This window comes from Dasypus novemcinctus, chromosome 1 (genome assembly GCF_030445035.2).
Source record: "Dasypus novemcinctus isolate mDasNov1 chromosome 1, mDasNov1.1.hap2, whole genome shotgun sequence".
Taxonomy (NCBI): Eukaryota; Metazoa; Chordata; class Mammalia; order Cingulata; family Dasypodidae; genus Dasypus; species Dasypus novemcinctus.
Window position 1 is genome coordinate 73725791 of NC_080673.1, and position 19516 is coordinate 73745306.

Sequence of the window (19516 nt, forward strand, 5' to 3'; positions counted from 1 at the left end):
CACCAGCCATATCTGGCTCTGCGCCCCTTCTTGCAAGATTGAGAATAAATTCTTTTCTTCTCCACAATCTGGTGAGCCTTATTTTCTTCCAGAAGATTTCTTTCCAACAAAATAAGGTAATTAGTGGCTCTATTAACAAATTTCAGTAAGTAAAGGAAAGTCCATAAAAACTATGGAGAGATCTTTCCTGGGTTATGATTTTAAAAAATTAAGTAATTGTGTAATGTGTTTTGAAACCTGGAAGTCAGTATGCATGTGTTTTAAAACCTGGTAGTCAGTTATGCTTTTAAATTAATAATTTTCATAACTTAAAGAAAAGAAGTTTTTAGCTTCCTGTAAGGGAAAAAGAGAACATTCCTTGCATAAACTATTATGGTTTCAATTTTATTTAACTTGAGTGTAATCTCCCATAGTTAATTTATAAACTAAATTAACATATGTACAAAATCTTTACAGTAATGAAAATTGTAAGTGAAAATTGTAAGTTCACATTGGTGAAATTAGGCTAAAGGGAAAAGATTGTAGATATGCTCTCTTAAATAAAGAGTAAATTTCTTTCATTGGTAATTGTAATTTAGTAAGTTTATTTAAACATGAGGTGTCTAGTCAATGCGGTTATAGTCAATTATAAAGAGTTTGTAAAACATCTTCCAAACTGAAAATGTTTAAATAGTTCTAGTTGTAGAAGTCATTGTTAACTAAAGAAACTTAGATTGGTATTGGTAGCAGAAATAACTTCATGATAATAAACCTGTCTGAAGGCCACTGCAAAATACACATTTAAGTAAATGGTAATAAAAAGTTGTCTTGATTCTATTGGAAATATTCTGTTTTCATTCTAACAATGAAAAATAATATTTTTCCTCTATTACTAAAGTAAAGTACCTACTGTTATCTTCATAGTAAAATTGTGTAAGTAAATAGTCATTTGATATATGTATTGCGTTAAGTTGTTTAAAATATATATAAAACAAGGAATAAACTTTAACATTGTCAAACTCTTGTGCATTCGAACCAGGCCTTGTATACATTACAGGTGGCCTCTCCATGTGAGTTATTGGCTAGGCTGGTCACTGACCCCTCAATTAAAAATATGTGCTATATCAGTCTCTGGTTCTGCTCCTGAAGTTGATGGAAACTATATTGCAGTTTCAAGCTCCTGCAGCCAATAATGACTCGGTACAGCCAAGTGTACAATGGATATCGCTTCCAGACTGGCACTGTTCCATGGTGCCAGAGAGCGCTATGCACCAGGCTAGTAGAATACTGGAAAATCTCTCTAAGATGAAGGATGCTGCGACTTGCTCACTGCGTTGAAGAACATGCTAAGTGGAGCCATGATACCAGGAGACTGTAAGTAAAACTTAAACACAATTGGCATTATGGCCTGCTCTCATGGAGAGATAACATGTAAAGTATTACAAACCTGAAACTCAAAACTAATAATGGCAACTCTGAATCCTTATGCATTAAGTAATACATTAGTTAATATTAAGTGCTGTACTTTTATCCTGTACTAAATATATGCCTAATAATTGTAATGTTATCTTTTCTATTTTGGATCAAGTGCAGAAGTATATTAGACATGTTAAATTCCTGGTAAAATCATTTTCTAAACAGTTAATAACATGTCTATAGAATAAGGTGGCAGTCTCAGCCAGTCTCAAGTTAGCAAAAGTGAGGCTTGCTTGCTGATGGTGAGTCACCTATTGAACAAGTCAAAATTGCTAGAAATTGTACAATGAAAACCAAGGTGTAAAAATCTTTATTCTGTAGTTCTGATCACTCCCACAGGTGAAAACTAAGAGTATTTCCAAATTAGTGTTCTAATCCTGAGTGAAGCCAGTTGCCCAAGGAGTGCCAGTTCACCAGGAGCATCTGACAGAGCGAATGAGTGTCAATCATTGAACAGCTTGGAATGTGTCTTCAGACAAAGCTAAGTGTCTGTTGCAATTTCTCTCTAAAGATGGATAACTTAAAAAAGAATATATGCTGTTCCCACCAGCTTTTAAGGAGTGCCATCTTTATAGGCACCTAACCTTGTCTACCTCTGTAATCCAATGTGTCCTCTTTTAAAAAAACGGGTATTCCAAATTTTTAATTAAGTTTGTTTCTTTCAGAGTGAACATCTTATTAACCATATGAAAACTTCATCCAACTTCGTACAGAATGCCAGATCCATCTTCCTCCAGTTAGAATAAATTAAAGAGTTCTACACCTTATTAGGCAATGACTACAGCCCATGGCCAGCAGGAAGCAGTTACAGAAAAGAGATCGTCTCCCTTCAGCACCCCTTTTAAATTAAAGGTGTACACTCTTTAAGAGTAAAATAAAAGTAATAGATGGATCTGGAACCTGACTGGAAATCCACGTGAGTGCCAGTGGCAGCAGAATAACTGCGGGAGGCCCCTGCCCAAGATTCTGCTGTCCAGAATGAAAAGTTCTAAACTTCTAAAAACGGTCCTTGATGCTGTACTAAAGACTGATAAATAATCAGTCAAGACAACAAACAGTCATCCACCTCATAGCTACAACAATAATTATGCCAAAGCTTAGCAAGTAAACTTTGACAAAGGGGGGGAATGATGTGGGCTATGGGTGGAAGGCTCTTTGTCTCTTCAGAAATAACTAAGCTGTTTGACTTGTGTCTCTTCAGAAATAACTAAGTTGTTTGACTTGTGGGTGTGGAACGGTAAGAGGCTGCAGTCCTGCCCTTAGGGACGGTGACAGCAGGCTCCAGTCCCAGGAAATGTTTAACAATGCGGGGGCTATAAACTTTAAGTATTTAGGGGAAATGCAAAAACCAAATATGCTAAAGGCTTATCTAGAATGTCTGGAGTCCATGCTAAAAGCTTACCTAAGATGTGGAAGATATATGCTAATTGAAGCCTATTGAGAACTGAAACAAAGGGACCATTTGGCCTTTCCTCTCTGTATAAAAGACGTTTGAAAATCTTGTTCGGGGCTCGGGATTCAAACAGAAAGCTCCCGAGTCCGGCCGGCCGTCAATAAACCATTTTTCCTTCTCAAAATCATTCCTGAGTCCTGGCCTCTCTATACTCAAATAATTGAACTTCTTTTAAATTCCACAACAATAGGGCTCCAGTGATGGGTTGGAGAGAAGTGGTGAAGGGGAAAATGAAGTCATGCGTACTCAAAAATTGTAGTAGCTTATCATTGGGGTAATGGTTATCTATTTGTCTGGCATAAGATGCACAAGCAATAGGCCAGCTGTCAGTTGTCTGCAACAGCCAGCTGATTTGTTCCTTAGTATAGGGCTGAATAAATGGTATCGGGTTCCTTACCAAAATAATGTTTGCCTTGTTCTCTCCCTAGGCGGACAATATCTGCAACAGCTTGTAGTAAGGATAAATTACTTTAGCGGGTGACGCGGGTAAGTGCACCCACATTATGAGGGCTATTTGCCAGAATACTGCCGTGGGAGTGAGAGAAGTTTTACATATGACAAAAAACAAGGGTTGGCTATAGTCCATGGTAGTGACAAATTGTGATTGTATAGCTTGCTCGACTATTTTAAGGGCTTGGCGTCCTTCCGGAGTAAGACTTCTAGGGGAGTTGGGGTTAGAGTCTCCTTGTAATAAGTTAAATAGGGGTTTTAAGTCTCCTGTGGTTGATTTTAAGTAGGGATGGAGCCAATTTATGTTGCCTAAGAGCTTTTGGAAGTCGTTTAGGGTTTTTAGTCTATCTAGTCTGAGGTTGGCCTTCTGGGTGGTTATTTTATTTCCTGCCATATGAAACCCCAGGTAGGTATAAGGGTCTTGTAATTGTACTTTTTATCAGGGGAAATTTGAAGCCCGTGTGCCTTTAAGGCTGTTTTCATATCATGGTAACATGTTAGGACATCTTGTTCCTTTTTACCAGCCATTAAAATGTCATCCATGTAGTGAATAACATAAAGGTCTTTCCACATTGCCCTTACTTCTCTTATGGCGGCAGCCACAAATTTTTGACATAAGGTAGGGCTGTTTGTCATGCCTTGGGGTAAAACCTTCCAGTGATATCTCCTCATAGGTTCTTTGAAATTCACAGAGGGGAGGCTAAATGCAAAGCATTTTTGATCGGCTGGGTGTAATGGGATAGTAAAGAAACAATCTTTTAGATCTATGATAATTTTATAATACCCAAAGGGGATGGCTACAGGGGTTGGAAGACCAGGCTGCAAGGCTCCCATAGGTATCATTGTTTTGTTTACTGCTCTTAAGTCTTGCAATAATCACCATTTTCCAGATATCTTTTTAATGACAAAAATAGGAGTATTCCAGGGAGAGTCACTTTCTGTAATATGTCCTGTAATATGTTAGTGCTGTTCCTGCACTAACCGCTGGGCGGCCTGTAGCTTGTCTGAGGGTAAAGGCCATTGATCGACCCATACAGGTTCATCTGAAAGCCAGGTGATTTGGTCTGCATGGGGTACAGGAAGATCAACGACCCCTAGGCTAAATTTCCCAGGCCTTTTTTGTGGGTGTGTCCTGTGGCCGGTATGGGTTGAGTAATGCCTGTCTCAAGCTTTCCTAAGCCTTTTCCTGGTTTAAATCCCTGGGAAAGCATTTGAGCTGTGACTATATTGTTGGGGCTACCCATACAGAGTCCCATTTGGGCAAGTAAGTCTCGTCCCCATAGATTGACAGGGAGCCCTTGGAGGACATAGGGCTGTATAGTTCCTTGATTTCCCTCCCTATCTTTTCAAGTCAAGAGCTTGGAACTTCTTTCGGGGTTTCGGGTTTGCCCAATGCCCTGTAAGTTGGTTAAGGAGGGAGAAAGGGGCCAGGTGGATGGCCAATCAGCCTTTTTTAAGATGGTAACGTCTGCCCCTGTATCTATTAGGCCTTTGAACTGTTTACCGTCAAGCCAAAGAGACATAGTAGGTTTGTGGGTGGTGATGGGGTGTACCCAGTATGCATCAGAGGAGCCGAATGCTCTATCCCTGCGGTCACTATCAATGGCAGTGTTGTTGGTGCGTATTAGGGGGAGTATTAGTAGTTGAGTGACCCGCTGTCCAGCAGGGAAGGAAATAATGCCTTTTGGAGCAGAAGCCATAATTTTTATTTCTCTGGTGAAATCACTATCCACAACTCCAGGGGAAATGTGGAGGCCACTAATAAGGGAGCTGCCTCGCCCAATAATGAGGCCAAAAGTGCCTTTTGGTAGTGGGCCAAACACGCCTGTAGGCAGGGCTTGAATTCCCATAGGCGGTGTTAGTACTGTGTGGGAGGAGGTACGGAGGTCCAATCCTGCGCTCCCTGAGGTGGCTCTACAGAGGTCGGAAATAGATTGCCGCTGGCGGGAACAAAGTTGATTGCCCCATATGTCTGATTGTTTGTCGGGGCCTGGGGCTGGCCCCTTCTCCCGTTTCACTGATAAGGAGGGAGTGGGTGACCTGAAGAATCGGTTCTTGATTTGCATTCATTAGCCCAGTGTCTGCCCCTGTGGCAACAGGGGCAGGAGTTGGGAAGGGGGGGTGGCTTTTGGCTGGGGGGGGGGGCGGCGTTGACAATCTCTGGCTAGATGGCCAGGGTTGCCACAAGAGAAACAGGCCCTAGGTGCACGGGGCACCGGGGATGGAAGCACTTCTCTCAAGGCCATGGCGAAGGCTTGGGCCTGTTCAGAGGTGGCCTCCCTTATGGCGGCAGCTATAGCCAGGCCCTGCTGCTTTGTGGGGCCTATGTCTGAGCAAAGCTTAATGTAGCCAGAGAGATTTTCCCTTTTTCTATAGGGCCAGATAGCTGCTTGGCAGGCTGCATTCGCATTTTCAAAGGCAAGTTGTTTTACATAGTCAGCATCAGTATTTGCATCACCAAACATTCTCTCAGCTGCTGTGCAAAGTCTACCTACAAAGTGGGAAAATAGTTCCTCGGGGCCCTGACGGATAGAAGTAAAGGAGGTAAGGGATTGTCCCTTGGTAGGCAGTCTTTTCCAGGCCTTAAGGGCTGCAGCACGGACTTGTTCAAAAAGTCTGGCATCATAACGCAACTGATTTGAGTTCTGCTTAAAATGCCCTGCGCCGAGAAGCATGTCCTCAGTCCACCCATTCTCAGTTCTGACATTCCGCTGTGCGGTTTCCTTGCAAAACTCACAATATTCTGACTTCCAGAGGGGATAATCTCCTGCACTGAGAGCGGAGCAGGCAAGGGTGTGCCAGTCATGGGGGGTGAGCCTCCCATCAGCAATGTGTTCTAACAGAGAGAGGGTGTATGGAGCAGTAGGGCCATAGGTGGTGACCGTGGACTTAAGCTCCTTCAAGGTTTTGAAAGGGAAAGGGTTATAGATGCGCTCAGGCTCAGGTTCAGCAGCAACCTCGCTCCCCTCACCAGACTCATTAGGGCTCCCAGGCCTCTCCATAACAGGGAATGAAAAAAGGAGTGGTTTGCGGAAGTTGGCAGTTAGGGGATTTTTTAGAGGAGGGGTTAAGTTGAGCTGACGCTGTAGAGTTGTGCATTGAGATTGTAGATCCTTTCTCTCTTTTAAAAGAGAGAGCCATAACTTTAGATCTGCATTGGGGTCTAGGCTAGCGGGGGCGGAAGCGGGGGGTGCATATGGGGGTGGGTGGAAACCAACAGAGAGTTCTTCAGCCTCAGGGTTGGAGTTATTGGAATCCGTACACGGGTGTTAGGGTTTAGATTACTAATAACTCTCCTCCTCTGATTAGGGCCAGCTCTTCCCTTAGAGATATTATTTTTGCAAGGGGAAGGGGCACTCTCATCATCGCTATCTATTTTAATAGACACCGAGTCTGAAAGGGGGGAGGGTTTAGCAGGACTTTTTGCTGGGGGGAATTTAGACCTGTCCTGTGCTAGGAGTTCCTCGCCTTTAGCAACTACTTGTGCAGCTATACATTGGTGTGGCGGATCACGAAGAGGTCATTGATAACATTCCAGTAGAAGAAAGCGGTTACGGGAACTCTCTCAGGGCCAAAGGTTCTATAAAAGTCTTGTAGAGCATCCCCAACTCTACTCCACCACCTTTCATTTATGGTCCCTTCCTGAGGAAGCCACGGACAGACTTCTTTCAAAAATCTAAAGAATTCTATTAGCTCCTTAAATTTAACCTTTATTCCTCTCGCCTTTAACGCCTCTCCGAGGCTCTTAATAAAAAGTTCGTGCTCACTCATTGCTTGTCCCATATTCGCCAATCTCTTACCGAGGCTTCGCAACCGGGAGGCAGGTTCCCTCGCGGCGTCCTCTTATTACTCTCTGATTCTCCTTTTTGATTTCTGGGCGTTACACTTGGTCCGGCCAGACTGTCTGTCGGCGTTCCTCACTGGATCCCTCGTTTTCAGGTCCCTGTGTTCGGGGTGCCAATTGACCAGGCCCGCAAGTCAAACGAACCGGCACCTGAAAGAGGGAGTGGGAATTGGGGGACAAGAGGCGAGAGAAATGGAGATAAGACAGGATTCTGATCAAGTCTCCGTTTATTGAGGGTAGAGCATCAGAATATATACTAAGGGGAGGGTATTAGCAAGGGGTGATAGGCTGATGAAGCGGCTCTTCCATATAAGGCAATAAAATGCTGTTACACCACTTGCTATAGGTGGCGAGTCTTCAATGCTGGGCATGGCTTCAACATCTTGTTGCGCAGGTGCAACACTTTTTGCCTGGGAAACTGGGGAAAGGGGAAGAAGAAGGCAGAAGCACAGGGGTGGAGTAGGCGTAATTACGAAAACCGCCATGTTGCTGGAGACCGCAAATGCATGCAGCTCCGGGCGGCTCCCCACAGTAATAACATTGGATGTTAATGGCTTGAACTCCCAAATCAAAAGATATAGACTGATAGAATGGATAAAAAAAAAATATGAGCCATCTATATATGGTCTACAAGAAACTCACTTCAAACATAAAGACACAATCAGGTGAAAGGTTGGAAAAATATATTCTATGCAAACAGTAACCAAAAAAGCTGGAGTACTGATACTAATATTAGATAAAATAGATTTTAAATGCAAAACTGTGATAGGTATGAAAAAGATCATTATAAATTTAATATATATTACGTATTTTAAGAGGGTCAATTCACCAAGAAGAAATAATTATCTAAATATAAATTAACCTAACCTGAGCACCCTAAGATGCATGAGGCTCAAACTGGCAAAACGGAAGGGAGAAATAGATGTCTCTACAATAATAGTTGGAAAATTCAATAGATCACTCTCAGTATTGGATAGAACACCTGGGCAGAGGACAAAAAAATAAACAGAACAGCTGAACAATATGATGAGTGAACCAGACCTAGTAGATATCTATACAGCATTGCACCCCAAAACAGCAGAATATACATTATTTTCAAATATTCAGGGACCCTTCTCAGGATATGTTGGGTCACAAGACAACACTCAATAAGTTTTTATTGAAATTGTACAAAACACTTTCTTTGACTGTAAAGGATTTAAGCTGGAAATCAATAATGGATGGGAAAAGGGGGAAATTAATTTAAAAATGGTGATTAAATAATACACTTTTAAATAATCAGTGGGTCAAAGAAGAAATTGCAAGAGAATTCAGCAAATATCTTAAGATAAATGAAAATTAGAACACAATATATCAAAACCTATGGGACACTGCAAAGGCAATGCTGAAGGGGAAATTTATAGACCTTAATGCTTCATTGAAAAAGAAGAAAGGGGGAATTGGATATGGTTCAACTAGTTGGGTGCCCACCTACCACATGGGAGGTCCCAGGTTTGGGTCCCAGTGCCTCCTAAGGAAGACAAGCAGACAACTCTTTAGGACCTGCACAACAAGCTAGATACCTCAATGAGCAGATGCCATAATAACAGCAGACACTACAGCCCATGGGGATAGGATGTGGTCAGGCTGTTGGCCACTCCCCCCCATTTAGGAAATCCCAGGTTTAGTTCCCTGTGTCTCCTGGAGACAAACAATGAGCAAACAATGAGCAGACAGATGAGAGAATCCCCAGAGATCATCTGGGGGAGGGAGGAGTAAATAAAAAATAAATAAATAAAATTCTTTTTTTTTATTTAAAAAAAGAAAGAGCTGGAACGGAAGTTCTAACTGCACACCTGAAGGAACTAGAAGAACAGCAAATAAATGCCAAACCAAGTTGAAGGAAAGAAATAATGAAGATCAGAGCAGAAATAAATGAAATCGATGACAGCAACAAAAACAAGAATCAATGAAAACCAAAATTGGTTCTCTGAGAAGATCAACAAAAAAAGAAGCCCTTAGCTAGAGTGACAAAGAAAAAAAAAGAGAGAAGATGCAAATAAAATCAGAAATGAGAAGGGAGAAAATACCCCTGACCCCACAGACACGAGCGAGATTAAGAGTATGCTATGGTTTACACTGTAATTTGCACTCCTTCCCAGTCCATTCAATAGAGAGCGTAAACTACAATGTAAACTATAATCCATGCTGTGTAACAGTGCTCCAAAATGTGTTCATCAATTGCAATGAATGTACCAAACTGAGGAAAGAAGTTGTTGATGTGGGAAAAGTGGGGTGTGGGGAGTGGAGCATGTGGGAATCCCCTATTTTTTTAAAGTAAAATTTATACAATCTATGTATTTTTAAAAAGAAATAAAAAATATATTTAAAAAAATGAGAAAGGTCATATTAAGAAGAAAAAAAAAAAGAGGATACTATGAACAACTGTATATCAAACAATTAGACAATGTTGATGAGATGGACAAATTCCTAGAAACACATGAATCACCTTCACTGACCCTAGAAGAAATAGAAGACCTCAACAAACCAATCACAAGTGAAGAGATTGAAATAGTCAAAAAAAATTTCCCAAAGAGGAAAAGTCCAGGACCAGATGGTTTCACAGGTGAATTCTACCAGTCATTCAAAGATGAACTAATACCAATCTTGTTCAAGCTCATCCAAAAAATAAAACAGGGAAGAACACTAGCAAACTCATTCTATGAAGCCAACATTACTCTTATACAAAAACCAGATAAATATCCTTAATGAATAGTCATGCTAAAATCCTCAAAAAATACTTACAAACTTAAATCCAAAAGCACATTAAAAGAATTATGCACTGAAATCAAGTGGGTTTATCCCAGGTATGCAAGGGTGGCTTAACACAAGAAAATCAAATAGTGTAATAAACCACATTAATAAATTTAAGAAGAAAAATCACATGATCTTCTCAATTAATGCAGAAAAGATGTTTAACAAAATACAGATCCTTTCTTGAAAAAAAAAACCACTCCAAAAGATAGGAATAGAAGGAAGTTTTCTGAATATGGTAAAGTGCATATATGAAAAACCTAAAGCTAGCATTACAATCAATGGTGAAAGACTAATAGCTTTCCTGCAGTGATCAGGAACTAGACAAGGATGCTTGCTGTCACCACTGTTATTCAATATTAAGCTAGATGTTCTAGCCAGACTAATTATGCTAGACAAAAAATAAAAGTCACCCAAATAAGAAAGAAAGAAGTAAAACTTATCTCTATTGGCTGATGTATGATCCTATAAATATTCAATCCTAAAAAATTCACAGCAAAGCTTCTAGAACTAATAGATGAGATCAGGAAAGTGGCAGGATAAAGATTAATATGCTTACTCAATGGGAGAAAATATTTGGTAACATATATCTGATAGGGGCCTAATATCCAACATATATAAAGAAATCCTACACCTCAAAATGAAGAGACAGACAACCCATTTAGAAGATGGGCAGGTGATTTGAATAGACACTATTTGTAGAAATACAAATGACTGAAAAGCACATGAAAAGATGCTCAACATCACTAGCTATTAGGTAAATGCAAATCAAAACTACAATGAGGTATCATCTTACACCCATTAGACTGGTGGCTATTAAAAAAACAGAAGACTTCAAGTGTTGGAGAGGACATGGAGGAATGGGAACCTTTATCCATTGATGAGATTGCAGAATGGTACAACCATTGTGAAGAACAGTCTGTCAGTTCCTCAGGAAGCTAACTATAGAATTGCCATATGATCCAACAATCCCACTACTGGGTATATCCAGAAGAATAGAAAGCAGGGACATGAACAGATTTTTGCACACCACTGTTCATAGCAGCATTATTCACTATTGCCAAAAGTTGGAAACAACCCAAATGCCCATTAACAGATGAATGGATAAGCAAATTCTGGTATATACATACAATGGAATATTACTCAGCTGTAAGAAGGAATATATTATTAACATATGGGACAACGTGAATGAATCTTGAAGACCTTATGTTGACTGAAGCAAGCCAGGCGCTGAAGGACAAATATTACATGGCCTCACTGATATGAATTAAGAAAATTGAGCAGACTCACAGAGCTAGAGTCTGGAAGATAAGTTTATAGGAGACAGAAAGTGAGCACAGGATTGTGAGCCAATGCCCATATGGGCAAAATCTATGATACGGTGGAATATTGTGCAATAGATGGGCATGACAGTTGTTCAGTGATAATATTGGGTTGGGCAGTGCTGGTCTCTGAAGGGTGTTGGGCGGGGGGGTTCACTGTCCATGGAGCTGGGGGTAGGGTAAGGATCACATGAACTCTGGGGATTTGCGGGTATGTGATTGAAACCAAAACTTTGGGAATGTTTTTTGGGGAATACGGCACGGGAGGGTTACTGGTTTGGGGTGTTCGATGTGGGGAGGATGTGGGACAGGGTGCACCTGGGGTAGGCTTCCAAGGAGCATGAGAGTGTTCATCTTGTCATAGTGTGTTGTATCAGTGGGCGGAGACCCACATGATGAATGGGAAGGTGTTGGACTCCCATCCTGGAGAGTTCTGCTATGTTCTCAAATAGAGGGACGGGAGTCTCTCGAGAGCATAGGCAGTGCCTAATAGAAGAGGACAAGACAATATGTCAAGCCCTCAATGTTGCTGCATGTAACTATGAATCTTGTTCTTCAAGGAGTGAAGCTTGGTGGTTGCTGTGGGTGGATCCTGAGAGGAAAGGAAGGTAGACATAGAATAGATGGAACAAGGGACATTTGGGGGGCATTACAATTGTTCTACATGATCTTGCAATGATGAATATAGGCCATGTTAAATTTCGTCAAAATTTACAAAAGTATATGGTCCAAAATGTAAACCATAATACCATTTTTTAAACTATCATTATTTTCATTTTCTAATAAATTTTATTCAGTTATTTTGTTGGCTTTTTTTTTTAAGAAGTTTTGGATCACAGAAGGGTTACAACTGTGGCTGGGAAGGATCATAGATGCAGGGTGTCCGTGATGTGGTATGTTTAGGGAGAGGTTCACCTGGGGCATACCTATAAGGCATATGAAAGTATTCAAGTGTTCATGGGGCATTGTCACGGTGGGTGGAGATCCACACAATAACTGAAAGAATATCCAATTCCCATCCTGGGGAGTTCTTCCACATTCTCTAGTGGGACAGCAAGAATCCCCTGAGAACAGGGGCAGTGACTAGTGGAGGAGGACTGAACACTGATGAGCCCTTAATATTGATGACAGCATTCATGAACTTTTTCTTAGAAATTGAAACTTAGCCTAGTACTATAGGTTGCATAAAACTTATTTCCTGAGAGCCTCCTTGTTGCTCAAATGTGGCCTCTGTCTAAGCCAAACTCAGCATATAAATGTATTACCTCCCCCTAGTATGTGACGAGACTTCTGGAAAAGAGCCTCCATGGCACTGAGGGATTATTACCAAGCACCAACTAGCAATACAACTGGAAAAAGACCTTGACCAAAAGGAGGAATGGGTAAAGACAAATGAGTTTAATGGCTAAGAGACTACAAAGTGAGTCAGGAAGTCATTCCATAGGTTATGCTTATACACATCTCCGCAGGATCTCATTGACTGACACAGTAAACATTGCCTCAAGTATCAAGGCTCCTGAAGGCTCTGGAGACATCCAGACACTATAGGCAGGGCTGACAGCTCAGAGGTTTGGCACCTTGCCAGTGGGCCCTACTAAGGAATTCATAGTGCCCAGTGTGAAAAAAATTGCACTCAGTTGTGGTTTCCCTACTCATGGCTCTTCTGCCCCTTATATTTGAGCCTATAATTAGTACTACTGTTGATAGGTTTATGTCCAAGAGACTTAAATCTTTGGGCATCCCATGTGCCAGTCAGGCCCTGAATTTCAACAGAGTTGCAAATCTACTTTCTAGTTCATTGGACTCTCCCAGAACCACTAACAAGGAAATGACAATGGACAACAACCATCCCAAGGAACAGAGAGTCTACAACTGCAAGCAAGATAGTCCCATCCATCTGCCTCATGGAATCTCAGCCCCCTCTCAGTTAGAGGCAGAGTGGCATCACCATCCCCAGAATCCACAGTAGTAGGGAATGAACAATGGACTAGAAGAGACTTACTGTTATTCTACTATAGACTTATTGCTATTCCATCAAGAACTTTTATCATTGTTGTGGAGGCAGTGGCAACCAGAGGTTCTGAGGGGAGGGAGAGGGGAAAAATTGGTAGAATATGGTGGCATTTTCAGGACATTAGAATTGTCCCGAATGATGTTGCAATGACAGATGCAGGCCATTATATATCTTGTCATAACTTACAGAAATATGTAGGAGACAGTTTAAACTATAATGTAAACTATAATCCACTCTTAGTGGCAATGCTCCAATATGTGTTTATCAATTGTAAGAAATGTACCACACTAATGAAGGATGTTGCTAGTGTGGGAAAGTGTTGGAGGGGTATGGAGTGGGGTATATGGGAATTCTCTACATTTTTTATGTAACATTTATGTAATCTAATTATCTTCTTAAAAAAAAGAATAAAAGATTAATATGCAAAAATCATAGTGTTTCTACACATCACTGATGCATAATCTGAGTTGGAAATAAGAAAAAAAATCCATTTACAATAGTTATTAAAAGAGTCAAATATTTAGGAATAAACTTAACCAAGGACACTGAGGACCTATTTTCAGAAAACCACAAAAAGTAGCTAAAAGAAACTGAAGACTTAAATAAATGGAAGGGCATTACATGTTCATGGATTGGAAGACTAAATATCACTAAGGGAAGCAGATGTGGCTCAAGTGTTAAAGCCTCCGCCTACCATATGGGAGGACCCAGGTTCAATCCCTGGGGCCTCCTGGTGAAAAAGAAGAAGAGAAAACATGCCTACATGATAAGCCAGTGCCTACAGGGTGAGCCAAGTGCCCATGTGGGTGCCAGCATAGTTAACGAAGTGCCCATGTGGCAAGCCAAGTGCCTGTGTGGTGAGCCAAGTTCCTGCACAGTGAGCCGAGTGCCCACATGAGTGCCTGCATGGCGAGCTGAATGCCCATGTGAGTGCCCACACGGTGAGCCAGTGCCCACGTGGCAAGCCAGTGCCCTTGTGATGAGTTGAGTGCCTGCGTGGTAAGCCAAGTGACCACATTGCGAGACAAGTTCCCATGCGAGTGCCTGTGCAGTGAGCCAGTGCCCATGCAAGTGAGTCACACAGCAAGATGATGGCACAACATCTTGAGAGATGAAGGGAAGAGTCAAGGTGAAGCACAGCAGAGACCAGGAACTGAGGTAGCAGAATTGACAGGGAACCTCTCTCCCCATCAGAGATCCCCAGGATCAAATCCTGGAGAATCCTAGAGGAGAAGGACAAGAAGAGAAGACAAAAAAGAGAAATAGATACAGAAGATCACACAGAGAATGGACACAGACAGCAAAAACAGCACGTTGGGGAAGGAGGAGGGGCGAGGGGAAGGAGTGGAAAAATAAATAAATAAATATTCTTAAAAAAAACAGATGTCAATTCTACCCAAACTTACAGACTCAATGCAATCACAATAAAAATTCCCAACAGCCATTTTTTGCAGAAATGGAAATGAATAATCAAATGTATTTGGAAGGGTCAGGGACCCCAAATAGCTAAAAAGAGCTTCAAAAAGAAGAAAAAAGTTGGAAGACTCTCACTTCCTGACTTTAAAGCATATTACTTAGCTAGAGTGGTAAAACAAAAACAAAAATGAAAACAAAACAAAACAACATGATACTGGCATAGAGAAAGATAGATTCAAAAATAAAACCAAATCAAGAACTCAGAAATGGACCCTCACATCTACAGTCAAGTGACTTTTGACAAGGCTATCAAATGCTCCCAGCTAGGCCAGAAGAGTCTATTCAACAAATAGTGCTGGGAGAGCTAGATAGCCAAATCTAAAAGAAAGAGGACCTGTATCTCACACTTTATACAAAAATCAATTCAAAATGGACAAGAACCTAAATACATGAAAGCAACAACCACAAAACTCTTAGAAGAAAATGAAGGAAACATCTTCAAGATTTTATGGTAGATGGTAGTTTCTTAAACTTTAAACCTAAAGCACGAGCAACAAAAGAAAAAAAATAGAGAAATGGGGCCTCCTCAAAATTAAACACTTTTGCACCTCAAAGGTTTCAAAAGGTGAAAAGCCAGCCCACTCATTGGGATAAAATATTTGGCAATCATATATACTATAATGGTTTAATATCCATGATATATAGAGAGAGATCATACAACTCAACATTAAAAGGACAAAATACCCAATTATAAGATGGACAAAAGGTTTGAAAAGACAATTGTCCAAAGAAGAAATACAAATCACAAAGAAACACATAATAAATGTTCAACATCACTACTGATTAAGGAAATGCAAATCAAAACTACAATGAGATATTTCACCCCTTTTAGACTGGCCACTATTAAAAAGTCAGAAAACTATAAATGTTGGAGAGGATGTCAAGAGATAGGAATGCTTATTCGCTGTGGGGAAAGTTAAAATGGTACAGCCACTGTGGAGTACTGTTTGGCAGTTCCTAAGGAAGTTGAATTTAAACTTGCCATGTAACCTGACAATTGCCCTACTAGGTATATACCCAGAAAAACTGAAAGCTGTGACACAAGCAGAATAGACATCTGCACACTGATGTATATAGCGGCATTATTCACAACAGCGAAAAGTTGGAAATAATCCAGGTGTTTAATAACTGATGAATGGATAAACAAATTGTGGTGTATATACACGATGGAATATTATGCAGCAGTAAGAAGAAATTAAGTCTTGAAGCTTATGACAACATGGATGATTCTGGAAGACATTATGTTGAATGAAGCAAGCCAGACACAAAAGGACAAATACTGTATGATTGCACTATTATGAACTAAATGCATTGTGTAAACTCTTAGAGATCATAATTACAATATAGGTCACTGGAAAATAGAAAGAGGATAGAGAATGTAAAGCTGAGGGTTAATCGGTGCAGAATTGGTAAAATAGATGCCAATTTTTGGAAATTAATAGAAATGATGAAAATACATCACAGCATAGTGTTTGTAACTAGCAGAGCAATTATATGGATATGAGTGTTGTTAAAAGAGTAAGTCGATGGTCATATATATATCTAGAAGGAAAGCTAAAAATTATAACATGGGACTGTATAAAACAGCGAAACCTGATGCAAAACACGAATATGTGTATTATTGCATATATGACTCTTTTTACAAAATATAAATACAAATGTACTAGAGAGAAGAATCACAGCTTTATATGGCAGGGGAAGCATAGAGATTGTGATGAGTTTTGTGTGTTTGTTTTTTGTTTATTATTGTTATTGTTGGAATAATAATAATAGAATGATCTAAAAATGATTGAAGTGACGAATGCACAACTCTATGATTACACCAAATACCATTGATTGTGTACTTTGGATGGATTTATGCTTTATTAATATGTATTATTAAAATTGATTTGTTAAAAAAAAGTATGTAGATCCCTAAATCAGACTTTAGATAGATATTTTTCCTGCATCTCTGAAGAAATCTAAAGGTTTAATTTCTGGCTCTGAGGGAGGTAAAATAGAAATTATCTGGATTGGAGGCTGCCAGACACAATTAAATACCCGAGTATCTAAATACAACAGAGAATTAAGTAATATGCATACTATTATTAGACCACCTAGATCACACTTCAGTGAAGCTCTATGAAGCTCAACTTGCAAACATTTTCTACTCCCCCATTCTTTAATAATGAGGAGAGATTCTAAAATTACCAGCCATGTGTGAAAATTGTCTCCTACTTAATATAGAGACCTACTCAGCCAAGTGGAATAACAGAAATCTGGAAGTAGAAGTTAAGAAACTATTATTGATAGCAATAGACAGATAAGACAATTTATTGTATCCAAAAAGCAAGAATAAGATACTTCCAAAACAGAAATATCTGAAGAACAAAGTAAGCTCTTAGAAATTTAAAAGCTTATAGAAAAACATTAATAATATTTAAAGTATATAAAACATGAAGTTAAGGAAGCTTGCCCAGAATATACAATAAAATGATACAAAGATGAAAAATAAGAGTGAGTTATAAGAAAACTGGAGTACCACACTAGTAGTTGCAACATTTGAATAATAGGAGACCCAAAGAGAGAAAAGGAGTACAGAAAAATGAGATGAGGGAAGGGAGAAAATTATAATAAAATAATTCAAGATAATTTCCAGGACTGAAGAACATGAGTTTCTAAATTGGAAGAGTCCAATCAGTGTCCAACAAATGCGTAAAAGTAGATCCACAGCAAAAGGCATCATGTTAAAATTTCAGAGCAGGGCAGACAAAGAGAAAATACTGAAAGCTTTCAGAGGCAGGACAAGGGTAGGGAGTAGGGACAATAAGAAAATAATAGAACAGAAGAACACCTACAAAGTATTAGGAATCAGAATTACTATAACACCACCACAAAAAGTATTTAATAACAAACAATGACAGTATTTCAAAATACTGAAAGAAAATTATTTATAACTAGTATTCTATTTCCACTCGAAATATTAACCAAGTAGGGAAAGATTCGATTAAGGTGTTTTCTCATGTAAATGATCTTTAAATGTTATCTCTCACCTTCCCCTCCCAGGAAGTTCATGCAGGATGCACCTCCAAAATGAGGCAGTTGATCCTAAAAGAAAAAGAAATGAGAGACAGAAAACAATGAATCCAATGCAGGAAGAGGTGAAAGAAAGGAATCTCTGAGATGATTATGAAAGGAACAAGTCCAGACTGCATGACAAGGCCACCCCCCTTTCCATATGTGTCAACATTCAAACATGGTGAAAGTCGATGGAAAAATCACTGTTGTGGATGAGATTAATATTGATGGTGACCTATGTTGAGCCTAAATGGAATAATAAAGAAGAACATTGCTAGACATGGATTGATACAGTGATGTCTGCTGTCTCTCTTTTAACCAACAAATTGGCAGAACCTTTTGATCCCCATGGACTACAACACAGAAAAAAATATAAATCTTCCCACTAAAGGAAATTCTCTTACATACCATATTTTATCAATATATACTGAAAAAAGAAAAACATGCTAGATGGCGAATCTAATTTATGACTCACACATACAGCTTAGTCACCAAATTGTTACACCTTCTGTATAGGTTAAATGAAATATCAACCCAGCAGGCAAAGAGAGACAATAGGAAAACTAGTCTCAAACTTGACACTACTCTCCCCCAAAATTTTAAACACAAGTTAGTATTCACATGAACTTGTAAGAATGAATATATACTATAGGTGCATAGAAAATAAAACAGCAGATCTGTAATTTATTTAATTCAATTTTGATTGGACTCAAGCAGATAATTTAATTTAGACTGGTCTTAGGTTGGCAGAACCTGGATAACTAGTAGAAGCCAATGCAAATCCTCTCTAGAATTCAGTTTTCTTTAGTTATTTTTTATTTTTAAAGAAGTTTTAGATTACATAAATGTTACATCAAAATTATAAGGGATTCTTATCTACTCCACCACCTTCCCTCCCACACTTTCCCCCATTAACAGCATCTTTCATTAAAGTGGCACATTTCTTAGGCGTTGCTACTAACCATGGACAATAGTTTACCTTATAGTTTATATTTTGTATCACATGGTTTTATAGATCTTGACAAAATGCATATGACCTGTATCTGTTGTTTCAGTGTCAGGCAGAATGATTTCAATGTCTCCAAAGTATCCCCTGTTTACTTTTTCTTCCCTCTTCCCCCACCCCCCAGAACCTCTGGTGACCACTGTCTTTATATCAATGATAAAAGTTCTTCCATTACTAGAATAATCATAAGTCAACTTCAGTCCATAGTTGCAGTCTACCCTTATGTTTGCTTTTTCCTCAGTCATGGGGATTTTGACATAGTGATGCTCACTCTTCTTCTGAATGAGAGGGAGCTTAAGTCCCAAGGAGCAGATGGATGAAACTATCTTGCTTGCAGTTGTAGATACTCTGTATTTTGGGATGGTGTTGTACATCATTATCCTTTTGTTAGTTGCCCTGGGCTAGTCCAATGAACTGCAGAGTAGATGTTGCAACTCTGCTGAAATTCAGGGCTCAACCAATATATGAGCAGCCTGAAGATTTAAGTCTCTCAGACATATGTTTAATGAGTATAGTGCTAATTACAGGTTCAAATAGAAGGGGCAGAAGAGTCATGTGTAGGTAAATTGTAAATGAGTCTAATTCTGTTACCTTGAGAAGCATATAATCCAAATTCAGTCCCACTGACAGGGTGCCAAATTCGAGA

General features: G+C 39.6%; 1 protein-coding gene across 1 annotated transcript in view; it reads right to left on the reverse strand.

Moving 5' to 3' along the window:
* Window positions 1–373: 373 nt before the first annotated feature.
* The window catches only part of LOC131277892 (endogenous retrovirus group K member 6 Gag polyprotein-like), a 422186-nt gene continuing 403043 nt past the window's right edge, over window positions 374–19516 (reverse strand). Inside the window, exons 3-4 of the mRNA XM_058292986.1 lie at window positions 17840–17894; window positions 374–7352 (exon numbers count right to left, since the gene is read on the reverse strand). Coding sequence (XP_058148969.1) covers window positions 5428–6360 — 933 coding nt within the window. The 5' untranslated portion in view covers window positions 6361–7352; window positions 17840–17894 and the 3' untranslated portion in view covers window positions 374–5427. The remainder of the gene's footprint in view (window positions 7353–17839; window positions 17895–19516) is intronic.